The 25646-nt window shown below is 44.3% G+C and overlaps 2 protein-coding genes across 4 annotated transcripts in view; one reads left to right on the top strand and one right to left on the bottom strand.

The window, feature by feature from the left end:
* Positions 1–18032, top strand: part of LOC8031537 (hemicentin-1) — a 620814-nt gene extending 602782 nt beyond the window's left edge. For 2 of the 3 annotated variants that reach the window (XM_042288501.1, XM_042288498.1), the window contains 5 exons: positions 1891–1915; positions 4501–4598; positions 7285–7409; positions 9035–9247; positions 17225–18032. In XM_042288501.1, coding sequence (XP_042144435.1) covers positions 1891–1915; positions 4501–4598; positions 7285–7409; positions 9035–9247; positions 17225–17275 — 512 coding nt within the window. In that variant the 3' untranslated portion in view covers positions 17276–18032. The remainder of the gene's footprint in view (positions 1–1890; positions 1916–4500; positions 4599–7284; positions 7410–9034; positions 9248–17224) is intronic. The other variant, XM_042288500.1, reaches the window with a different exon arrangement.
* Positions 18033–19673: 1641 nt separating this feature from the next.
* The window catches only part of LOC115329185, a 37305-nt gene continuing 31332 nt past the window's right edge, over positions 19674–25646 (bottom strand). Inside the window, exon 13 of the mRNA XM_042291958.1 lies at positions 19674–19844. Coding sequence (XP_042147892.1) covers positions 19769–19844 — 76 coding nt within the window. The 3' untranslated portion in view covers positions 19674–19768. The remainder of the gene's footprint in view (positions 19845–25646) is intronic.

The raw sequence follows: 25646 nt of genomic DNA, 5'->3' as shown, positions 1-25646 counted from the left end.
GCACGCACTTCCGTCGCTGACATTTTAAGAAACACACGGCGTGACTTATCATATGTCCGTTTCTTGTTTCGTTATTCTCCATTATGGCCAGTGGCGCAGTTTGATTGACTGTGGATCAACAGTATTATGCTAGGAACTCGCCACATCCGGTGTTTCTTATAATGTCAGGGACTATAGCAGGGTATGCATAAACAACGACATTATATTTGTTTAACGTGCAATATAACTTTAATGTATAATTATGGACTTTTGTCAATCCAATTTTATTGTTGTGTTTTATAATATAACAATAGGATTAGTAAGATATATCTCTTATGGCTGAATATGCTTATAATATTGTTTATTTTTCGAAATGCGAGGATAAATGAACCGTGCTCTTCAAAGGCAAATAAAAATTAAAAAGCGGCTAATAAAAAAATTAAACAATGCCGGTTCTTTTAATTTTTGTCCTTCGAGGGTTTTAGTGACCGTTCAACAATAAATACGCGCTAAGAAACAATGGCAGGCATTGCTGTAAAACAATGACAATCTAAAAAAAGAAAATCTTAACTTGCTCGAGGTACAAACCAAGGACTCTAAATTTATCGCCCCAAAACGCTTCTTTTTTATAATTTTTTTGTAGGGTTGTTCAAGTACCAACATGTTTTATTTTAACATGACGGCAAGGTCTCCCGTTCACACTGCATTAAAAAATGTGTTCGGTTTGTCTTGTGCCTTCACCCTTCAGTTATTTCGACGCTGAAATAGATGTAGAACCGCGATTCATATGTCTGTTCTGACTTTGGATTTTTTTTTGTTTTTACTGTGATTTTTACGAGAGTCAGGAAATATCATGATTCTCCCACCGATTAATTTTATTATCAATTAATATTCGACTTATTTTTTAACGAATTATTGGGCTAAAAGTAGATTTGGTTGTCACCGGCGTCATTTTCTTCGCTCAAAAACTGCATCAAGAATGTAATCACGGCCAAGAGGCTTGTTTTGTAGACTTTTTTTTTTTGTTTCATAGTACAAAACTGCGAACTTGTTTTCACGAGCTTTTGATATATTTGTGAGGAACAACCGATTATCTGTAATTCATCATGACTCGATGTAAATCTTGACTGTAGAACATTTGCGGTTCCTGACATTTTTAAAGTATATAAATACTGCATGCTCTGACGAGCGCGTTTAATTAAAATAATGTATACGTTTCCTTCTGTACCATCCTCTACTTCTGCCATCGGTCCGTGACATTTGAGTGTAAGCCAGAGACCAATGAAAACGTACTATTCTTATATGGCTTGAAGACTGCAATAATTCCAGCAATTGTGTTCACCATATGTAAAGTATTTTACGAGATGTAGCCCGCGCAGTATACATGTTTTGAAGTTAAAATTTTAGGCTGTGCGGACAATCTAGGCCTGCGGAATATACATAAATTTTGTTTTTAAGGTCGTTCATTATGACGAGACGTGACTGCTTTTTGTGAGTGAAACAGTATGTTAATGATGATTTATGTGTATTACAAGCTTTTTTGTGCACTCAGAAAGCAGACATCTGTCAAGGCACGTGTATGAGAAGATTTTCGTGTCGACTAAGCATAAGGGACGGACTATGCACGGCGTGCAGAGTATTCACCGGATGCGGACTATATAAGCAAAAGCGTTTATTTTTGACCCCGAATTCGCCTCTCCGGACTATAGCTTGAAAAATACGGTATATGGTGTTTTTTTTTTTTTTTTATACTGTTTAGATTTTTTTTAATCATCTCTGAGACCTCACCTTAGCTTGATTAAACGATTAGCCATTTAATTCATCCCGAATAAACACTTACGTGTGCTTCAGTGGTGTTTACCCCAACTGTTTTTGTTGACGTTCTCACGAGTTTTCTCGTTCCTGTTCTAGGCCCTACCGAGGACAGTCCAGAAAAGTAAGTGCATTCGTTTTATATTCGTAACACTCTGACGAATAGTATATAAAAAAAACGGCGCAAAAATACTGCGGCAAAAATAAACAAAAGATAAACACCTTTTTGTTTAAGCTGCAAAGACATTTTTAGCAAGAATAGAACGATTCATTTGTGCCAGTAAATTCAGAAGCAGCCCAAAATTGTTTCCCCTTCAACGTCCACTCGGAGACAGCCCAGGATTGGCATCGCCGCCGGGCATTCACCTTTAGAAGCGGCCCTAAAATTGTTTCATAAAAACTCACAAAAAAAAAAAGGGGGACAGAAACAGAAACACGATCAGCAGCCAGCAGAACGCTTCAATAAACGCCCGCTGAAGTACGTCAGAGGTAGATAAAAACCACGCGGCCGGCAGAAATCTGGCTGCAAAAGCAAGAAAAGTATAACAAAGGGAAATGAACGCCGGGTTGAAATGAAAGCTGGCAGCGGGTCTTCGCGGGTTGCTTTGTAGCTTCGCTTCCAATATGGGCCCCTCACCTCTTTTACAGCCCCGATATTGCCGGGGTCTTCCTTTCGGTCGATACCTCATATAACTGGGAGCGGCGAGTTCGCACTGTTTGAAGAAACTGCGAAACAAAAAACAACTAACCAACAACAACAACAAAGAAAGAACCTAAATAGAAGCTACATATACGTATATAGATATATTGTAAGAACTCCTTCCGTGTCCTTCTTACAGACTAACCCGATTCCGAGGAGATTTTCAGTTCATTGCTCTAATGTCTTTATGGATCTAAGCTCGGAGCTGGAAACACTCCTCGCAGATTCCGTGTTAGAAAGTGGTCGAGCGGAATGTGAACCTACTTCAAAAACGAGAGGACAACTTCAAAGCTCGACGTATTATGAAAGGGTTTTCTTCGAGATGAAGGAAACTGAACTAGTGGTGAGTTCGGCTCTACAGCTTTCCAAAGGTGTGTGCTCTTTGCTCCTGACAAACGAAACTTTTGAATCGAATATAGGTTTTAAATAAATTTTGGGGGTAAGCAATGTGGAAGACTTAAGTCGGCATTTGTGATGAGTGCCGCTATGAGGATTCGATGGTCAGTCTTGTAAAAGGCAAGATTGTACGAATACGGGTTGTATTAGCGGCATTTCTGCCTCGTTCGGTCAAATTGGCATTAACTAGCCGTTGTCCGTTTAAGTGATTCTTGTTCTTGTCAGCGGTGCAGAATGAAAAATATCCGCTTCTATGGTTGCGTACACTTAGAGCCTATGGTCGGGGACAGGTTAAGAGAAAAAAGCGGAAGCTCCTTCCACCTCTTTCCACTTTAGCAGAACGAACGCTTTAGGGAAGGTCGCATCCTTTCCAGTGTTCACTCTGTTAAAATGTAAAGAGGTGAGAGGAGCTTCCGTTTTACTCTTAGCCTATCCCCAACTTTGGCAACAAGAAACACACAATAGAAACAATATTGGGTATTCTTTCAAATAGAAAAGTCAAAGTAATTTATCTTATATTGCAGTCGGTCTCCTCTTCTTTTCTTTTTTCTTTCTTGAATACTTTAGAATCGATAGTTTGCATATCTGCCTTTTACTTTTTTTGTTCCTTTAATTTGTCCTTGCATGTGAAATTGACTTGTTGGTACGACTGTTAATATTTAGTTACATTATGTACCACTACCTATACTCAAGGACCAACAGTAGGAAAGGTAGCAGAATGAACGGTTTAAATAAATAGTCATAGCAACTTTAAATTGGGTACAGTGAAACTTTATAGCCCTCACAAAGTAACTAAAAGATGTCGAAATGTCGATCCCTTCAATTAGCTCGTTCCAGTCTTGAATGGCGCCAAGAAAGAAATAATAATCAAAGCAGTCGTTCCTGACCATGTATTAAAATATTTCTTGCGAATGGTTTCGTCGTAAGGACTCGAACTATGACGGATTTAGATATTTTGAAGTTTAAGGCGGCTCGGATGCTTCGAGGCAAAGCGCCGGCCTACGGATCCCCAGTCGATGGGTTCCAATCCCGGCCGAGTGCCCGCAATCAGACGTAGGCTTATTACGGTGAAGGCGCCATGTAACCGAGATTTCGGTTGCACGTAAAAAGATCCCCAGGTGGTAGAAATGAATCCTCAGTCCACTGCTGGGGCGTGCCAGATGACCGTCATCAATTTGGCACGTAAACACCCCCTTCGGGCCACAAAAAAAAATATATATAGAGATATATATATATATATAAGTAAAACAAAAACTCACGGTGAGAAACAACAAACAGCGGCAGTTTAATCATCTATCACTTACTACTTTCGTTCGATAAGCTTTTCTTAGCCCGTGGATGATGATTCTCTGCTCGTTATATGAAGTAAACCGAGCAGCCAATTTGTGAAACTTTCACGTAAAGCTGTTTACGGTACCTTGATACCTGCGCGTAAACAGTTCACTAAAAAGCGAATCGTTCTTATGGCGAAAACAGTGTTGCACAAAACGACTTTCCAATTAATGCCACTTCCGGAGCGTAAATTCCTTAGTCGATTCACGCGGTATGAGCCGTTCACACATGGTTATAGCGGTAATCTCTTCTTTTGTTTCTTTTTTTTTTTTTTTTGACAGAAGTCAAAACCACCAACGGAAAACGACGGATGACCTAACGTTGACCGATTTGGACACTAAAGACCCGTCCGTCATTCAGAAAAACACCGACCCTCAAGGTGAGCAGTTCGATGGGCCCATCAGCTTTTGTAACCACTGTTTCAATTGTTTTTGTGTGTATTTCTGTGTGCTCTCCCACATTCCTTCACACTCCATTTCAAGTTACATCAGAGCGCAGCGGACACGACCATCCGATTGGAACAATCGGAGGGCGCTAAATGTGCAACGTCACGACATTTGTCATTTTGCTGTGCGACTGTTATAATCCCCTAAACCAATCGAACGTAATGAATGCACCGTGACCTTTCGCTTAAAGTATTTTAGTCTGCGTAGCCTTTGATCGCACTCGTACTCGTTATAAAACGAAATGTAGTCGCGGTCGCCAAACAAAGTTTTGGAAAAGGCATCCACGAGTAGCTGTCTACATTATTGTAAACGTCACAGAAACAAGAGAGCACGGATGATGTGCAACCTCTACCATTTAACCACTAGAAATGACGGCGCTGAGGCTCTTCGGTACGATGACGCCGGGATTCGCAATCCCATGGCTCCGACCGTGTCTCGGCCTTTACTTGTTAACAACTAAGTGATCATTAAGGATATTAATCATGGCACAATGGCGAAGTGCGCAGGGATCGATGCAGTCATCAATTCTCAGCCCGTCAAACAATGCCGAGAAGGCTTTACTTTTCTTTTCCATCACTCATCGAGGACGCAACACACCGAACAAAGTAAAAGGGACTCCCGTGATAAATGTTCATCCCGCACATTTCATAATCCTGAAACTATACGCGCTGCTTCTTCACATCAATTTATTCCTTGCTTCCAAAATGTTCTCTTTTGTAAGTGTCTCGGTAAACCTCGAGAGAAATATTTGTAATTTGTTTTAGTGCTTTAGCTTTTCAAAACAGGGCCACTAAATCAACGCATATTTTTTTGCTTCTGCTGCTTAGTTAATAGTTTCCAAAATACAATCCGGCGAAATGTTTTTTTTTTTTTAAGAAAAGGCATTGTTTAGTAGACGAAACCAAAACCTAAATAGTTGGAGAGCGAGTATTTACTTCCAGTGCAATTGGGTGTCGAATCCTTAAATATTTCCCACTTTCTTTACTTCTGACCAAGCTAATAACTATTAATCTTTGGTGAATATAGGTAAAGTCATAAAATGTCCCGAACAATAAAATGCTAATGATGTAAAGAATAGATGAAAGAAAAATGTTATCGCATTTAAAAGAAAAGAAGAGCAAGGGGTATTCTCTTGTGTGTTGCCATGCTATCACCAAGGAGAAATGTAGTTATTCGTGCATCCTTTTCTCTTCCCACGCAATGGTTAAGCCGGCCAAGAAGAAGTCAGTAATTTATGGTTTGAGTGCATAACGAAATAGTAAAGTTCGAGTCCTTGCTCAGCTGATGATTTTAATCACGCGGCATGCCAACGGCTCCACATACTTCCACCCCATTATGAACTTCACACGAAGAACGGCATTGAAGCTCCATTCACATACTGGCGTTTGACTACGTCGCGGAGATTAGCGCGCAGATTTTAGATGCACATTACCATGCAGTCAAGCGTTGCAATTCACAGGAAACAGTCTGAACCAATACCCCTGAACCCCTGAACTTCATCATTCGCTCAATGGTTTCTCAGACCACAGTGATAAACTCAGCCCACACACTGCTACAAATTAGACAATGAAACGTTTCTTAATGTAAATATTGCATAAATATATGTTGTGTGCCAGTGCGCACTGGGTTTTCAAAGCTCTCTCGTGTTGATAAGTATACAAAAAGTTTATTATGTATAAGCCGCCAGGGATGATTTTCAGAATGAACTCATTCGGGCGCGATTTTCAACCGACATATTCAATTGAGTAAAATAAGCATCTGAAATAGCCGAGTGCATGCCACAGGGAGCATTTCGCGCAACACCAGTAAGATATCCGCTGGGATAAATTGTGCGCCTATCACACTCCATTTGCTTCGTGGGGCTTGAACGTTTTGTATAAGTGAGGCCTGAAAGTCGCTCCATAATCTGGATTGTGTTCAAAACATAAGGTTTGTGCCAAGGCAATTTAAAACCACGTTAAGTGCGCAAACCATCTTCGCTTATTCTCCATGTTCCTGAAAGCGTATCAATAACCACACTTTTCCTTTTGCTTCTTAGGCCGTACCACTGAGAATGCTTAGCCCAGTGCTACTTACGACCCAGCATACCAAACGTCATATAAGTCATGAAAACAACTACAATACAGATATTATATTTAGTTCTGCGACATGTATCTACAGTGTTGAGTTGGAAGAACGACAAAACAAACACGTCCTATCTCCTGTTCGCTTTCAAGTTATATTGAGAGTATCTGTGTACACAGCGTTCGCAGAATCGCCCGCATGCTATCCTTGTCTTTTGTGCCATGTCTTTCTTCAAACGTGATGGCAATCCCACAGCGCATATCGTGTCGTGTGTGTTCCACCTCTTCGTCTTTGTTCTTGAGCACTGTAAGATTTTTACCGTGCACCTGATTGTATTCTCGACCTGGTTCCTCTTCTCCTTCTGTTGATACACTATCTCCTTTTTGCAGTTGCACTTTATTTTATAACCTGCCGTAACTCTCTATAGTACATTTATGTGTGTTAAAGGTACAAAACAGCGCCTTTCCCAATCGGTTTCCTCCTACATCCACATTGGAGGTATAAAAACTACCTAAAGGCCACTCACGCAGATGGTTTCGTTCCCGCCACTTACAGAGTACCCGCGTGTTGCAGTTCGCCGAATCCCGGCCTACACGACGCACCGCACGTACGACAGCTTCTCGCCCAACGACTACAACTACGAAAATATCCAGTCATTGCGGAGGCCGTCCCCCGTCAAGGTACGCAGAACCGTATGCCTCTACTCGGTTCACCTCTGAGCTGACAAGGCGGTGGAAATAGCGCCCTTGTCGGACCAAGCAGTCACCGGTCTTTCATCGCCTGACCTGGCTCTTTGCGCTAGGAAATGGGCGAAAGTGTAATCACGTATAGTTCTGCTCTAAAATCTTTTAGAGGATAATTATATCTGAAAATGTTTCAGCCTTGAACTCGAGTCTTTCAATGCACTACTGGTCACGAAACTTTTCTGTAACGCCGGAGTCTTTGAGAGAGCTATCGCCGTCAAACTTCAGCGTCGTAAGTAGCGCCACCAAGTAGAGGCACTGCAAACCCCTACACGCTGAATTGTCTGGCTCGTCTTCGCTTGCAAAAACCTGTTTTTTTTTTCTTGTTTTGTTTTTCTAATAAATAAACTTAGTTTGTTTTTAAGTTGTGTTACTATAGATCAATAAACAATGACTGGTGCTTACATAGAGTGATGAATTACTGACGTAAAATAATGTTCGTGTAGGAGAAATAGATTTTTGAAAAATACTTGTCATCGCGAATCTCGGGGTATGTTTTAGCCCTTGTACAAACATTTGGCAGAAGTTCCGTGATTAGTAGCGTATCGAAAGACTCAGCTTGAACCATAAAAAGATATGATCTGAGAAATTCTTTGTCGGGCGGAGCTCGTGGCGAAAATGGCTCGACGAAAATACCCGGATTAGACCGATGGTTACAACTTACGACGGAATTTCGTCGAGGGAATATAGCTTGCCTGTGTTGAGATATATTGATCCAAGATATATACAACTGCCATAATCTAATATAATTCATTTTGATTCTTACAAAATATGAAGCTGACCTTGCATAGTTTGCGCAAGACAACGCAAAAATTCCCATAACTTACGCCACAGTCAATAGCAAACCATCTTCTAGCCGCTGTAGGTTTTTACCTGCGCTGAAGTAACTATACGTGGCCACGCTTCAAGGTTTAGTTCACAAGAGCCGTTACTGAACGAGTTAAGATCTACGTTAAACAGCGCACAAGCACAGAAGGAAGAATATAGAACACAGGAAATATAACACAGTTAAGACCTGTTCACAAAAGATAAACAATCCAACAGCTAAGGGAAGGTCGGAATTGGTGCAGCTAAATTCTTCTTCCTTTATCAATCCGTGTAGGTGAAAATTATTGCTACTTCGTTCAAATACAGCCATAACCCGAGCAAAAGAAAGACGACCTCTGCGCGGTCACCTCGGAGCCGGCGCTCATGAACGATAACCTAAAATATCCCAATCTGTAAGAATTAGTTACCCACGTGGCCAAAAATGCGATCCAAAATGCAGCTCATTCTTTTCAACGTCTCGTAATTTACCTGCACATGGAAGTTGAACGCTAGGGTCCTCAACTTCAGTCTTGACTGTGTTATAGCTTTCCTTGTTGTACTACATTCGTGCCGACGTCAAAATGGAGACTCTGAACTCTAGACAGCGTTTCGATATAAAACCGAGGCACGCGGAGGCAACAAATCCCACACCTGGTCGTTTTATACGAGCTACATTGACAACGCGCTACAATTCCCGTTTTGCTCGAGCGTGTGGGCCAGACTAAGTTGTCGCGCGGCGGCCGTCTCCCCCGCAGATGGACAACGAGGTGCGATACGCCGAGCTGTCGCTGCCCCGGAGCAAGTACCCGGTGCGCATCCGTGAGCCGCCCACCGAGTACGCCCAGATCGACTTCCAGCGCGCGGGCGTGCTGTTCAGCACGGGACAGCCTCCCGAGCACGAGGAGGACGACCCCTGCGCGGTCACCTCGGAGACGCCGCTCATGAACAATATGCAACCCAACGCCAGGGTACGTCACTCCAAACCAACACCACCTAGAAGTCAAGGCCTCCGCATGACGTCATCGTTAGTGGACCGCCCCGAGCCGCAAACACGCCGAAACTCGACGAGAGTATACGCGTCCGCCTTGGCCAGTGTTGAAGGTGTTACCCGAAAAAAGTAACCGAATACGTTACTTGTTACTTGCAAATAAATGTGACCCGTTACCGACATACTTTACCTCAAAATAAAAAGAACTCGTTACCGTTACCGTTAAAAATTAACCCGCATTACTTTCGCGTTAGATTTTTTATATGAATTAACGCTTTTTACTTTTTGAGGTTGCGGCAATGCATAAGCGCCATGTTTCATGAAAAATTACGTCCATCCAGAAACTGAACATCCATCCAGAAACTGAACATCCATTCCAATTTCATATATATACTCACAAAAAAAAACGCAAAGAGAAACGCAAAAAAGGAAAAATATTTCTATGATGTGATGCCTAGAAAGACGAAAAAAATATTTAAGTGTAATTGGTTGAAGTCTTGGGAAGAATATGTAGCGAGTAACGTAACTTACTTTACACGTTACTTGAAATAAGTTACGTAAGTACGTTACCCGTTACTGTTTTGAAAAAGTAACGCGTACGTTATTACGTTACCGAATAAAGTAACGCGGTACCGGCAATGTCGTAACTTGTAACCCGTCACCGCCAGCACTGGTCTCGGCCTAGCCGCGGGCTGGCGGCGTACTGGTTCTGGGACGCTGCGAGACACGCTGCCGGCGACGCTCACGCGAGCTAGGCGACGCTGAGTAGATCCACGAGTGATGACGTTTGGTGTGCGGAAGGCCTTGCCTTCTCTGCGGTATTGCTCCAAGCCACCATTCGAGCAGCCGCCTCCCGCCATGGCGTGGCTTGAAGAACGGTGCAGGCAACACTTCCTGGATGCGGATTTCGCTCGAGTGTAACGAAAGAACGTCGCGCGCAGGCAAGGCTAGAGCCCCGAGATAAAATTCACGCTTGCGTTTCTTCCAAGTATATCGCCAACCATTGTTGCGACAATGAACAAGACACGTGCCGCGAGTGAGCGCTCCGCCGCCATTTGCTTCCGACAGCCGCTGATTTCACTGCTGCGTATCCATTTGCTTTCAAGGGACGCACTCTTGGGGAAAAATGGTCTATATATACCCTAATGAAAGGAGGAACGCTCTCGTCCCCTATCTTCCTTTAACAACAGTGAAACGTTCGTCTTGCGTTAGTTTTTCTTTCTAAGTAATGGCAGTCGTTAAAAAAAAAAAAATCCGAAAAATATGAGCATTGCTTATTTCCTCAACTCGGAGCCAGAACAAGTGGCCACGGGGCCTAGGACCTATCGTATGCGGAAAACGTTGATCACAGCCACGCGCTAGGGTTGGCAAAGTAAACATCGCGTGCTGAGCTCCAGTGGTTCAACACCAGCCACTAACCGAGTCTCCGCCGAGGCATTGATTGTTACGAGCCGAAGTCCAGTGCTCGCGCAGTTCTCGTGTCCAATCCATGAACGACACTCGACTGTCGTCAAGCGGATGGTTTCGATCCCACAATTACGTCATCCAGCTTTGCTAATGCAAGACTGAAAGAAATATTCCCTTTTTACCCTCGCAATTTCACCGCCACAACAAGTTTCTGAATCAGTAGCGGTCTGCCTTCTCTACAAGGGCGCAGCCATCTTGAATGGCGTCACTTCTGGTATGCGTTAAGGTTAGGACATCGCCTTTATCTCCACACGCCGCTGGAAGGTGTTCACGAAAAACCCGTGGTTGTCTCACATTATTGTTTTGTCTCAGCTATATTTTCTCGCATATTTCAGGTGGAAATCTCTTATTATTGTTTGGTCCCGTCTACCAGATATGGAACCTACTTGACTGAGAACGAACGGAAACGAAAAACATCCCTGCTTGAGATAGACTAGGATTAGTACGCCTCTGCAAAGTGATTGACATTCCAACCCGATATATTTTCATGGCCCATTTAACGAGGACGCCAGGACGCCAGGACGCTGTACATGTATCGGTGTTTGCGCAGAACGGTGCGGCGATTTAGCGGCAAAGAGTTGGCAGAGTTTTCGCACCGGCAAATAGCTCGCACCACTGGCGGCCCCCCAGTGCCTCCTTAGCAGCACTCGTTAGAAAAATGGTCAGCCCTCTTCGCACCCGTTTACACAAGTTTCTGCTTTCGAAGCACGATGAGCAGTAAATAAGAACATAACACGAGCGTTGCATAAGCCGTATCACAGCCTTCTTTATTCTAGAATGTCCGTCAATAGACTTCTTCCAAAACCGACGCGCCCCATTGCGGCGAAATACCACGCAGTGCACTCTGGGGACTAGTTGGCCACTCAGTTTCGGTTTCGACTGAACAGGTTCATTTCATGCTATCACGCCGCGACCAAACGCGCCGCTTGCGTTTTCGACTATCCGAATTTTTGCGAATGTACAATACACTCATTCTTGAGTGATACAAAACGAAGACTGGGGCACTTTTCTTGGTTCCCGAAACACCGGAAATTGTGCGCGCGTATGCAAACGTAATAAGACGTGGCTTAGTCACCTCACCCCACGAGTGCATCTTTGAGCTCAATGTCAGTAATCCCGTCTAGTACCAGTGAACCTCCAACTCAAATTTGGTCACTTTGAGCCCTATACGTATTTTGTCTGCCAAACGTCCGCTTCTTGACACTTCATTGGGCGAAAAGCAAGTTGCATCCTCACAGGATTATCAAGAGCCCTGCGTTAGCGCGTGAACTATTAAGGAAACGCAATAAATTCGACCTCACTACTGCACGAAAGTTACTATGATGCCTTCCTCGTGTCATCACATATCTCACACTAAAATTTTATGCTGATAGAAGGTTAAGTTTTTTTGCAAACGCTGAGATCGGCTAGCTACGACGGAGGCCCCAACAAGCGTTCCCTACTCCTCGCTAAGCCCTTTTGGACGAGCTTTTCCTGGCGCCCAAGATCTCTGCCTGAGCGGTGTGCCGTAAATTATGTCGGCATACTTAGCCAGGAATAAAGCAAACACATAACAAATATAATGGCCATTAGAAACTGTCAAATGCGCTTTGAATAATTTCGTTCGTTTGGCGTACCGCATAGAAGTTCATGCCCGCCCGGTGCACTTCCGGCGAACGGTGCGGCATTCTTCACACAAGTGCTCGACTTCTGCTTTCTTGAAACGGTTTGTATGGGCAAATGTGCCTATATGGTTGCAGGATAACTTTATGGGCATACGCGATGTTGAATATTAGTGGAATGGAAGCGGGTGAGGATACCACTTCGTGCAGTGCTGCGGGGCAGTACAGATAAGAGATGACAAGTGTGTTTAAATGAAGTTTTTTAATGGCGCCTCCGAGTTTTACATCGCGTACTCAGGCGTATTAAGAAAAACAGTAATTGCAAAAAGTTATATTTCGTCTATGGACGCACGAAACAAGCTTCCTGATGAACACCACTAATGTAAAGGCGCGAGCTCGATGTATGCATACTTATTAGGTTGCTACAGCTTGCTGATTTGTACACAAGCAAGATCCCCGAGCTTCGCAGCGTCGAGATTCCCAGCACTGGCTCGTTCACATATCTTGAAACGCTAATAGAAAGGCTCAAGTACAAAAATACAACAAGCGTGCGTTAAGACAAGCTATACGTCTCGGGCTTGTGCTAAAGCTTCGAGATCTGGCCATTTAGGTTAGTTTAGAGACCACAAATGACGCTCTCAGGAGCAGAAGGCATAAGATAACATCCGTTAATGTGTTTTTTTTTTTTTTAACAAATTGGTTGCGGGTAAGAAATGAAACAATATTATTTTTTCGGATCCACAAGCCTTTCTTTACTGAAGTAGTGCCTCATTGCCAACAATTCGTTACTTGGATCACAAACAATTTTCGTTTTTATCATTTATATTTTATCCAGTTAACTTTATGTTTTCATAGTTATTGTATTTGAAGAATGGAAAAACCAAACGTGCCAGTAACTATGTTGTTGTTGTTGTTGTTTTTGTTCTTGACAGACTTTTTATCTCGTAATTTCTAATTTGAAGTCTGCACAACTAAAGCTGTGTTACATATATTGATCCAAATATATTTATTTCTAGAGTACGTGACGGTTTCTGCATTTTGAAGCTGTATATTATACCAACAGGTAAATATTTTACCAGCCACAGTCACAAAACTGTCAAAATAGAGCCAAACAAAAAGTGGCAGCATATCACGGCGTACAAGCCTAAGGGCTTTCGTCAACGGCTAACTGCCAATTATTGGGAATTCGATATAAATGGTCATTAGGAGAAAAAAACGTTCAGCCTTTATACTCTGGTGAACAAGGAAGAGCAGCGGAGCTGTACTATGTGCCGCCATCTATGAGCAACGGCGGCAACCCGACAACCGGTAAGCCGGTTGTCTAGTTGATGCCGTCGCTCATAGATGGCGGTAGCTGTCTAGAGCGTTGTGTCGAGATTTATTTGTTCACGGACACAAAACTGGGGAAACTAGCCTTTAACAGCTCCGCTCTAAAAGAATTGTGATCCCCAGCAGGGTGTTTATCTTCGCCTGTCAGTGGTCAAGGCTATAAAAAGGAATATCTGTATATTGAACAATAAAGGAAACACAAGCGTGAAACAAACTTGAAAAAATACTGATGCTAAATGCCTTCAGCGAGTGTTTTCCCTAGCTTAAAGACAAACAAAAAAAATGCTGAATATACTGAATAGCTTTACAAAAGCCGGCATAGTAAAGTGTGAAGCCTGATATTTGAACCCTATGAATACACAAAATGTGTGCAAAAGAAAACTAGCAAACCAGCATTTCTGTTTTACGTCTAAATTTATTTTACGAGAATACCGCTTTATGTTTTGTTTCCTTTCAATTTTATGTTTTCCCCAATACCACGCGTTGCATGCCTATATATAACTCTAGTCATTCCCTTTTTGGGTAGTGCTTTAATTTTCCTAAAGTTAGTTTTTTGAAGGATGACGTTCGAGAGTTCGATATTCGACTAAAAGCCAAATATGGGTAATACTATGGATAGTACTACCAATTGCACGATCGCTAATACTATCGATAGTGAACTGCTGATAATACTATCGATGGTGCTATCGATAGTGAACTCTCCATAGTACTATCGATAGTCCACTATCCGTAGTTTTTGATACTATCGATAGTTTTGGAAAAACTATCGATGATATCAATAGTCAGTTTTTCAATAGTTTTGCATCACTCCACTAATCTTACCCAACTATAGAGCTCAGCGTTCTGACGTCCCACGCGCTCTCGTTTCCTCCTCTTCCTCATTTTCTCGGCGTATTGCAGCTACTATTCAGACCAATATTCCAACATGACTATCTGCAGGCCGATCGATTGTACCGTAAACGAGAATGTCACCTACAACGATAAGTAATTCCACCTGTTTACCCCCCCGGTACACGAAACACATTGCGACATTGGTGACGACTTGAGTCATCGTGCACAAGGCACAAAAAAAAGGCGATGTCGGTGACACGAACTTAAAACACAAAATCGCGTTGATCGTTGGTTCGCACTTGGTAACAGGAAACAAAACGGAACGTAGCACAGATGACGCGCAGCCACACAGCAGCAGAATCTGTCGGTCTTGGTCGCGACGTTTCCAGAACGTCGAAACAACCGAAACCACGCGCGCGTCGCGCGCCACCAGACTATAGGGAGTATTCACTGGCGGCCATAGCTGTGTGCGCGAATGCTGAGCGCGTGTTGATGGCGAGCTTCCACAGTTCTTTTGCAACGTGCATTCCGCACCATCAAAAGTGCCGGTCTTAGCAGCCTATTGATGTAAGCTCGTTCTGAGCATGCGCTCTAAACAGCACCCACAAATATGGCGTCTAGTGAATACTTCCTATAGACGCTTTACACACGCGCCAAATTACAGGCGCCATTGCTGACCTTCTCTTGTCTTACCGAGATGCCGAGCAACTGAAACGGTAGTTGACGATCCTCTACAAAGGCCGATGCTTCAGAAAAAGGACACAGTTGAATCTAATATGGCAATAACCTGGCCTGCTATGGTAATGATGAAGTGAAATAAACGGAATAAGAGGAAACTAAAACTGAAGGTCAGTTATGGCGGCGTCCATGCACTGCTGCTGCAAAGCGTCTATAGGGAGTATTTACCGGAGGCCATATCCGTGTGCGCTGCTGCTGAGCGGGTGCTGACGGCGAGCTCCCGCAGTCCTTTTGGAGCGTGCATTTACCACCATCAAGGTTTCCGGTCTTAGCAGGCTATTAATGTGAGCTTGTTAGGAGCATGAGCTCTAAACATCGCCCTCAAATATGGCGTCCAGTGAATACCTCCTATAATCTTAGCCCAGTGTACGTAGCACTGCTGGCATTGTTCTGAAACTTGGATGCTTCTAACAGCTTCTTTTGTTTGTTTGACAAAATGTGGGGTAAAAAACGTCAGTGCTACCGAGGCTCTCTGCGTGTTTGGATCGGGAGATTTAATTACGGTTGACCTCACCCCCACTGAGGCTTAATCGGCTCAACAGCGTTTATTTAACGCGACGGTGCGACTTGCCCGAAAAACGAAACCGAAAGAAAATGGGGCAAGGTGCAAGAAATTTCCTCCCGTCCGTCTGCCTGGAGAAGGATAAAAACGTCTTGTTCCTCCCTTCTTCTTGAGTCCGCTTGGGGGCGCGTCGGTAGCAGGGAGGAAAACGCGCAGTTCCTACTTCTTTTTCTAGCTCTTTTTCTTAAGAGTGAGCACGAGGCACGGACCTGGTGTACTTGTGCATTTGACGGGACTTGCAAGACAAACGCCAACACATCAAACGCGGCTTTTGCCAAGGCAACATCATACTTAGTCCATAGCGCAGATACCGCATAGGCCTCCAAACACAATGCACACTTAGTTATAATTAACCATACGTAATCACAATTCGGCGTAATAAGCGTGATTTACCACCTGGCTCAGCGGGAACCGAACCCGGGCCGTGTGATCCGTAGCCCGATACCTTCGCCAGGCGCCTTGAGAAGAAGATGAAAGAGAGCGCAAGGCGACAGGACGAAGTGTGACTCGCGAGAGCCTGCGTGAGCAGGTGACCGTCGTGCAAGTGGCTTCCGAGTGACCAAGCGTAGCTCCCCACGTGATCTCACGACGTCACAAGGCGCAAGACCTTGTGACGTCCGTTGGTGCGTTTTGATCCCAACGCACCAACGGATAGCTCAGCGGATATCTGATGTCATGACTTGGCACAGCAGCTAAAAGATAGAATAGCTGGCTCGATAAACCCCAGTCCTTTTGGTGTGTTTGTGTTCGTTTTACAAGTATAGCGACAGATGCACCGATACACGAGGTGCGTACGGCGTGCAGCCCTTAGAGACGAAAGGCGGCGCAGCACTGAAATGAGCGGCCCTTGGAAGCGAATGGCGGCCCTAGACGCAGTCGAGGCACATGTTTTTGCGCGTTCACACGAAAATGGTTGTCGCTCTTTGGAAGAGACGCGAGGATCGAATTTTATAAAGGGGCTCTATGATAAACCTCCCTCCCTCGCGACTACTTCAGCTGCCACAAAGGGCGCCTCGCAATCCAAAATCACTAACTCAAGGCCTCACACGCACCCTCAAAAAAGGCAGGTCCTATATAAAAACTATGAAAACACTCCTGAAAAACGTTGAACTTGCCTCGAGTGTTCTGATGAACCCGGGGGCCACAAGTGTTTGTCGGGTGTCGAACGCATCCGAAACCACGCATAGCCCTCCGTAACCAAACATAACAAATCATAACGCACGCTTAATACTCCCCCGGCACAATATGTGCTTCACGGGTTTACCAGAATTATTAGGACTTCTCTTTTTTTTCTGCGTGAACGTTCGTTGTTTACGTACCTTGCAAATATTTGACTCAATAATCGTTGACCTCAGTCTACTGAGGCCTTCATTAGCGATATAAACTATATAGAGTTTTATTGTTGTTTATTTTCTTTTTTCTCTCGCAGCATCTAAGCGGTGCATCGAGCGACCACAACACGATATCGACACCAGTGTGACGGCACCCCGTCTAAGCTAATCTTAGTGTTTTAAGGTCTCGTGTGCCGGAGACAACAGAGCTGATGTCCACGCGGGAGAACAAGAGAACCAACAAGCCTAAACAATACAAGATCCAACGACGGAAGAAAAAAGAAAACCTTTTTCCGCACGGTGACAAAAGGTTGTCCTTGTGAGTGGTGTGTGTACATAGATTGACTTGCCCGTGACACGGAAGCTCAACTATCGTCGAGAGAGGCATTCCTTCTACACTAGTCATCGGACATCCGTGAACTGGGAGAAGACTGAACAAAAACAAACAAGATAGGAAAGAAAAGGTAGGCCGAAGTAAGGAAAAGGAATCTACGGGCCGCTAGGAAAACCAAGTTCCCCGATTCCGGCCTCACTACGATGCACAGCAGAGATCTACTTCACCCCACCTACGTCCAGGAAAGCGCAGCGGGAAGGCGCGCGCCCAGGACTTTCCACGTGAATGTGAAGGAACTTAACCGAACGGATGCGAACTCCGCGCGAACATCGCGTGAATCTGTCGTGTTTGGATGAGTGGTAGCGTGTGCGTGAGAGTGTTCGCGTGCCTGTTCCGAACAATAAGAGCACAGTTTTTGTTTTCTTAATATTTTGAATTGTTATACTAAGGTCACACACGATTTGGTTTCATACCTTTGGTTTCTGCATCTTCTATATAAATACTTCATACGGACTCATACCACAAACTTCTTATCTCTACAATAAAATATATAATTATTACCATTGTGCAAAGGTCGGCCTCCTTGGAACTCTGTGCATGTTTGTTTTATGAGCGTACGACGGTTTGAGATCCCATGTGGAGATAGTGAAGTGTATCCGTCACGTAAGGCTATTCGCAGCGCCAGAGGACGCGACGCGACGCTACCCAGCAGAAAGGACAGAAAGGAGAGAATTGTTTCGCTTCTGCCAACGGAAGCGTGCAACAAAACCTGGAGCGGTCTGGTGGCCAAAATGTGAAACAGAAAAAAAGACCAAATGAACGCCGTGGAGTTGCAAATAGGCGCCGCGCTAAAACAAACTCTCTAGGTTGAACTGGTGTGGATTTTTTGCTCTGTATAGGACTCCTTTCATGTCCTCGTAATTCAGGCCACATTAAGCTTCGCGCTGTGACCATCTCACTCTGCACAAGCTTTAAACCAGTTCGTAAACTCGTTTTCAAAGCGGTTTCTTTTTATATATATATCTGAAAGAAGACAATTTAATTATCTTCCGCCTAGAGTACTTCAGGGTATATTGACTAAGACTTCTTTTTTTAGAAACTTGAGATTCTGCACGTTTATATTTGGCGTGAAAATTCTTAAAGTACACATGCAAAGCAAAAAAAAAAACATTTTTTTCAAGACAGCTTAGATAGAAAAAGGATATCATGAAACGACTTTTCAACGAAGAAAAACATTTTTTAGAGCTATATTGACGACGCTATACTAATTTCTAGTTGGCGTCCGCGGGACGCCGCTGGTCACGTGATACGCCTGTGCACCCTGCGTCGCCGCCGCCGCAAAGTCACGACGACGACGCACGCTGAGCGTTGTGCAGCGCCGCTTCAACGCGTTTCTCCACGCCGCCGTCGCCGCCACCCCACAAGTTCGTCTGCTTCGGAGCGCCGCCGCCGTCATCTGACCGGCGCACAGGTCTATCACGTCTGCTTGCGCTTTTTCATGAATTTCCTTTGGGCTCTAAAGGCTATTTATTAATCTTAGTCGTTTGTTATACTCGAAACAAAGGTGAATAAGTTACTTTTGGAGGCCATAGGAAGCTTCCGAAAGAGCGCAAGCAACACGTGATAAATAAGGGCCAGTCACGTGATAAATAAGGGCCCCTTTCCCGCGGCGCCCCCGGCGCCAACTACAAATTCGTATAGCGCCGTAAATATAGCTCTAAAAATGTTTTTCTTCGTTGTAAAATCGTTTTCTGATATCCTTTTTCCATCCAAGTTGTTAAAAAATGCTTTTTTTTTCCTTTGCATGTGTCTTTTAACAAAATTATATTACCTATCCACGCGAGAAAATTCAAGGGAAGCTGAAATAAAACAGTTGATCAAGATGTTGGACGTCCGCCTGACGTAGGAAATGACGATGAAAACCTTAGCCTGGAAGGCAGCATGCATTCACATCTCAGGTAAGTAAAACCATGTTTTGTGGTTTGCTCAAGATACAAGAGTGTTCGCAAACTAACAGTTCAAAAATACGACCCTTTTATTGTGCCTCCATACTTCGTGCTGTCGCGACATTAAACGCTACAGCTAAAAAAGGTGGCGTCAGATAACTGGTGACATAATGTCATAAAACAAGAATTAAACATGTTCAACGTTAATTGTAGACCTACGTAAGTTTGAATTGGAAAAAAAAATACGTAGCTTACTATTAGCACCAATATTCAATTCAGATTTCTATAGACGTGTTTATACTGAATCAGCAATAAACGCGGACATCTTGTTGACATATCATTCCAGTCTTAAAACCTCTCATCTAGAAATGACGCAGAAGTCGAACCTTGGGGCTCGCACTTTTTATATCTGAAGCCTCCGCTGCACGATGAAAGGACCTGTAACGAAAACATGTTCATGTTAGCAAAAACGCTGAGAATCATTACAAATTAATATCTAAAAGTATATTAAAACGTTAAGGGAGATCGGGATAACGCCAACATTCACAGGTTTCGGGCCTTCAGTTATTTTAAAAGTAAGTGAAAACGTTTCTCAGATGGGAAAGCATCGGCCCTGGCGGCCGTGACATAGCGCAGTCGGCGCTGCTTGATTTGTGCCATAGGAATCTGGCGTTGGCTGTTCTCGGAGTTTCGAACTTACAGCGAAACCAAGTGCCATGTCACACTTTTAGAAAAAGCGACTACCTCTCAATAACCGTTATAACTTCTTCACTAGTTGTTTACCACCTGAAATATGGCACAGGCAGTAAACGTGCTTGTTACCAGAAAAGGAAATCGGGATAGTAATCATTACTATATTCTAGGATGACTTTATCTGGCTATGCAGTTAAAGCTACGGGCGCATGGGCGCTCGAGCACCTTGAACGCCGATCATACCTGCACACGAGCACTCTTCAGTTCTGAAATGCTGAAATGCTACAGAAAGTTCTCCATGAGCATAGTGTTGCTACGGAACTATGCGGAGAAGAGAAAATACGGCGATATGAAGTGCAGAGGAGCAGGCAGTTATATCGGCTTTCAAAAATAATTACATCGGATTTTTTGGATTTTTTTTTACAAGCAGTTTTTGTTTTTGGATTATTCAAAATCAAATTTGAGGAATGAGTTTAGTGAGAAGGAAGCAACATTCTTGTAAAATTATTTAATCATTGAGAAAAGGCGTCCTTCAGAATGGTAAGTATAAAAGGCGAAAATTCAATAGAGTGAGTCGGTTATTGGTGTAGCGTGCGTTCGTAGTAGTGTTTTCGTGTGCTCACTTTGTGTATCCGATTCTTGCGTGTGATGCGTCCATCCTATTGATGACGTGTGTAATGTGTACAGTATACAATGTTAAACCCGAGAGCAATGCAAATATTTTTGTGACATTTGAATACGGCAATAGCTATAGCGCCACCTAGTTTCATGAGCCAGGTGGCAACTAGGTTTTTCGCGGCAGTTAGAATCAATTTCTAAATCAATCTAAGGGTTCCTGCTAGATCTTGTGGGTAAGGCTAGTTCCCGTTACTAACTTCCTTGGTTAGTAACTGTTACGAACACTGCCTGTACTAACTGGAGTTAGTAAAGGGTGAGTACCACTGGTATGTACCCGTGGCACACACCATGTCCTCGACCGAGTCGGGTGCTCACGCTGCCCCGTCACAAGCTCGACCTCAAGCTGAGAGACTTCAAGGCCCGCTTTCGCGAAGACCGGCGCCCGGTCAACACCGGCGCCAACCCCAGGGGATCCACCACGGGGGTGCTGGACTCCCTGCGTCGCCGGAAATTCGGTTGGCTCGTCTGCAAGCTGGGCACGCAGCGAGCCCTCGCCAGGCGCTCGAGACCGGCCTCCTAAAAGTCAGCAGTCCATGGTGGCTCTTCGAAGACCACCATCGCGAAGACCGCTGCTAGCCCTAGCGCCTTTTGCCCTCTTTGCCATCTCATCATCATCATCATCCATACAATTCTCATCTGTACAATACCATTTCATCATCATTAAAATCGGCGCCGCCAGCCTTCACGCTATCGGCGACTTGCCTTTCTGCGGCGTGCGGCTCTCCTGAGCTCAAATATATATCAATATCAGTCAACCAATATCAACATTTGTGACAAGCAGTTATTTGCCTACGGTTAGTTAGTACTAGGATATGTTTTTAGAGTGCACAGCGGTAAAGCTTTGAGAAACCTTTATTATCTACCCGAGAGTCTACTGATCTTGAAAATGATACCTATTGATAGATAATCTACTGAAAATGCATATCCATGTGATGAGATGTATAAGCTTTTGGATAGAATGAAACGATTTTGCATAAAAATGGGGACCCAAGTTTTTGCTGACGCACGCGAAAAATCTACGGAACCCCAGCCTTATACAGCTTCGCTGTAAAAAACAATCAAAGATCGAACCACCGAGGTCATCTCCAACGTTGGGAGGAGCATTGTTCCGGAGGCCAGGACATGTGACAAATGAAAACTGGACATTTTGTTGGAATCGCAAACGCTGTTATTACAAAATGTGTGTGCTTTTGTAGATGATAAAAGCAAATATGAGTAGTCTAAAGGTGTTAATTTCTCGCGGAGAGGGAACATGATATTGCAATAATCGTCCCAAAAACAGCACACTATGGTTGGCTGTTTTCTTTTTTTCCGCGGGAGTGATGCGTCCGGTCGTCAGCTCTCGAGTGCGCGCTCGCTGGGATGAATCGTAGCCTGGACTGTGTGGGCAACGAGCCGCGCGCAATCGAGATATCACTCCGCGGTTCCACCGTCCGGAGGCGCGAAGATCCTTCGTGTGCTATTGGCTGACAGTGGTCCTGGTCTCGGGACATGCTGCTCCCATTGCTGGAGATGACCTCGGTGCGTTGCGAACTTTGATTGCTTTTTAATAGGGAGTACGGCCGCGTATTGTCATGATTTAGGGATTTTTAGGATGCTCGGAGCAAGCGGAGTGAGTTATCGCCGTATTTAAGCGATCTCAAAAACCTCCTCCGGGCATTTTTAAGAAACGACGGATTGGACGAGTCCTGATCGTCTTATTATGACTCCCCGGCGAATGAATTCGCCGATAAGAACGCCGAAAAACGATTCGCGAAGCCACAAGTGTGAATATATTAACCCCGCGTTTTTTTGAGCTGCCGGTGATTATAGTGGCATCCTCGCCAATTGTCTGAAGACGCCATATTTGTGTCCCTGGACTCTCGGCACGTGTATTGAAAACACGAGTGTTGTGCCAGCGCCTGGCGAGCGTGGACCTTCTCCCAGTCGTTGAGCCGGTGGGCGTATTGGCTTCGGGCTTGGGTCCACGCTTCGCGCAGAAAGCGATGCCCACATGTACCGACATCCGACATTGCGTAATAAGGTTCTATAGATGGTCAACCCAGGCGTGTCAAGTCTTTCTTACGTAAACAACGACTGCCAAGCAGAAAGGTTCTTCTTTTGTCTAGTCTTCCTTCGTCTACAGCCTACTAACATCTCGAAGCTCTTGTTTTTTTTAACATGAGGTAGTCATAGAAACTATGGGATAGCACGACGTGAATGTGGGCAGAGAAGCCGACGGCCACATAACGCTCTGCGTTCCCTTTGGCACTGCGGCAGCCAGATCACGCTGAACGGCTTAATAAAAGGTGATCGGCAGTGAAAAAAGTAAGCAGCCCTGTGTCAATTCACAGTCACAGCGAAAGCTGCGGCACGTCACGGCGAAGTCTTTGGCCATCGGCGTCGCGTTTACGCAACCTTGAGGTGCGTGAGCAAATGTGTTCGGAACAAAACAGTTATCTCACCATTTCGTTCCGAACGCTTTTGTTTCTTTTCTGTTCTGGCGCGCGTGAACCAGCGTCCCCCGGCGCGAGCCCTTGGCATTGATAGTGCTACGACGGCATTTTGTTATCGGCTATTTTGTTTTTCCAGAGAACGCGTTCAGTGGCAATCGGACCCAAAGTATAGAACTTGTTCGCTTACTCTCGTCCCCAGTCACATGGTAGGCATATCCACTATGGACAACGAAAAAAATATTAAGACATTTTAACCTGAATATATAAAAAAAATAGAGGGGAGACAAACCGATAATTGAAAACGGCTACGCTTATATCCGAAAGGTGTTTTGTCGTGGCGACGGCAAAACAATATTTTCGCCCGTACTCGAAGTGACGATATTTCAAGATGGCGGTGACCTTGTAAAAAAGATTTATTGGCGACGAGATGTTTGGTGGTGCCACCTCGCGGACGCCCTCCTGTGACGCAGCTGGTAGGATCCGAGCAGAGGATGCGCTATGTCCAAACAGTGGCTATGTTCACATCGATGCTGATTAAAAACGGTTTATTTATTAAGGAAACGCGTATATCGTTTATGTGAGTGATCTTTCTAATGAATAACAGCACCTCGAAGTTGCTTTTTTTTTCATATTAGAAAAACTTTAGAACGTTCAAGAACAAGCCTGGAGCTTCACATTACAGCGTGAAAGGGCTATTCACAGCCCCTCTGATTCTTGTTTTTCGGGATCTGTGGAGGCTGCTGTAAAAAAAGGTTTTGCATTAAACAGAGTAAATGACGTGCTGTCTTCTTAGCTGTGCACGCGCACACAGTTGTGTTGAATTGCGCCGCACGCTTGTTTTAGCTACATTGAGCTTGCCAATGCCGACGCTTCGATCGAAGTGTGACTTGGCAGTTCCTGCCGAGCAAATGCTCGTCAGCAGCTGACGCTCAGCACCTCCCGAATCGAATGCATGGTAAAGACGCTTGTCACATCGCGACTTCTGCTCGAAAGGAAGGCAGAAATGTTCATAAATGCTTAAATGTTCGGATATGACCCGGCAAATTCCGGCGATTGATCAATTTGTTCTATCCTATTTTTGCTAAGATTTGTTTACAAATTTAAAATCCCTCACTGAGAAGCCCATCACTCATTATGCGCATTTGGTTCCGCCAAAATTAAACGTACAAAAGGTAGTAATTCATAGACGGTGTATTCCTCATTTCTTGGGACGGTGGAGTGTCACCGACTTACTAAAATGAAGACTTCGTTCGCGAGGGTGCCTCGCACCTTTTGCGTCGATCGGGTGAATAAGCAGGGATTTAGTTGAAACGACACTAGAAGCCAGCCACCGCTTCTTTCTGCCAGTTATTTTGATGAACTGTTTGTTTACAGGTTTATAAAATTTCAAAAGGAATCAATGCAGAACTAACAAAAGACATGCACTCACAGAACACATTAGAACCACCAGGATACACGGAATCGCTTTCAACGAAGTGTTTACTATACACGCGAGAGCTTCTCGAATTTCGATTTCCTATTTTCAATCTGACTAGACATTTCTTTCTTAGTTTTATATTGTCCAAATCATAATAAAAAATACACATAATTCTTATAATTATAATGCAATTAAATGCAAAGGGGCAAGCGAGCTGGACAATAAAGATGAAAATAATCCCTGGAGAAGGGGAAGGGACAAACATAAATCTCCAAACACAGCTAGGTGACTGGTGAGCGACCGAAAAAAACCGCCTGGTCCGGGTATCGAACCCGGGACCTCTCCATCACAAGTGGAGCGCTCTACCAACTGAGCTTAACCAGGGGTTAGACGTCAGTAGAGCAAACGGGTTTTATCAGCTGCCACCAGTCTAACACCAACAAGGGTGAAGCTTCCATTTTAATGTTATAATTATAATGCAATTAAATGCAAAGGGGCAAGCGAGCTGGACAATAAAGATGAAAATAATCCCTGGAGAAGGGGAACAAGAGGGACTAGGGACAAACATAAATCTCCAAACACAGCTAAGTGACTGGTGAGCGACCGAAAAAATCCGCCTGGTCCGGGTATCGAACCCGGGACCTCTCCATTACAAGTGGAGCGCTCTACCAACTGAGCTAACCAGGGGTTAGACGTCAGTAGAGCAAACGGGTTTTATCAGCTGCCACCAGTCTAACACCAACAAGGGTGAAGCTTGCAATTTAATGTTATAATTATAATGCAATTAAATGCAAAGGGGCAAGCGAGCTGGACAATAAAGATGAAAATAATCCCTGGAGAAGGGGAACAAGAGGGACGAGGGACAAACATAAATCTCCAAACACAGCTAGGTGACTGGTGAGCGACCGAAAAAATCCGCCTGGTCCGGGTATCGAACCCGGGACCTCTCCATTACAAGTGGAGCGCTCTACCAGCTGTGTTTGGAGATTCTCCCTCTTGTTCCCCTTCTCCAGGGAT

Source organism: Ixodes scapularis, unplaced genomic scaffold (genome assembly GCF_016920785.2).
Source record: "Ixodes scapularis isolate PalLabHiFi unplaced genomic scaffold, ASM1692078v2 PGA_scaffold0__279_contigs__length_252992795, whole genome shotgun sequence".
In the NCBI taxonomy this organism is placed as follows: domain Eukaryota; kingdom Metazoa; phylum Arthropoda; class Arachnida; order Ixodida; family Ixodidae; genus Ixodes; species Ixodes scapularis.
The sequence above is the reverse complement of the archived record's forward strand: the minus strand, read 5'-3'. Positions and strand labels throughout refer to the sequence as shown.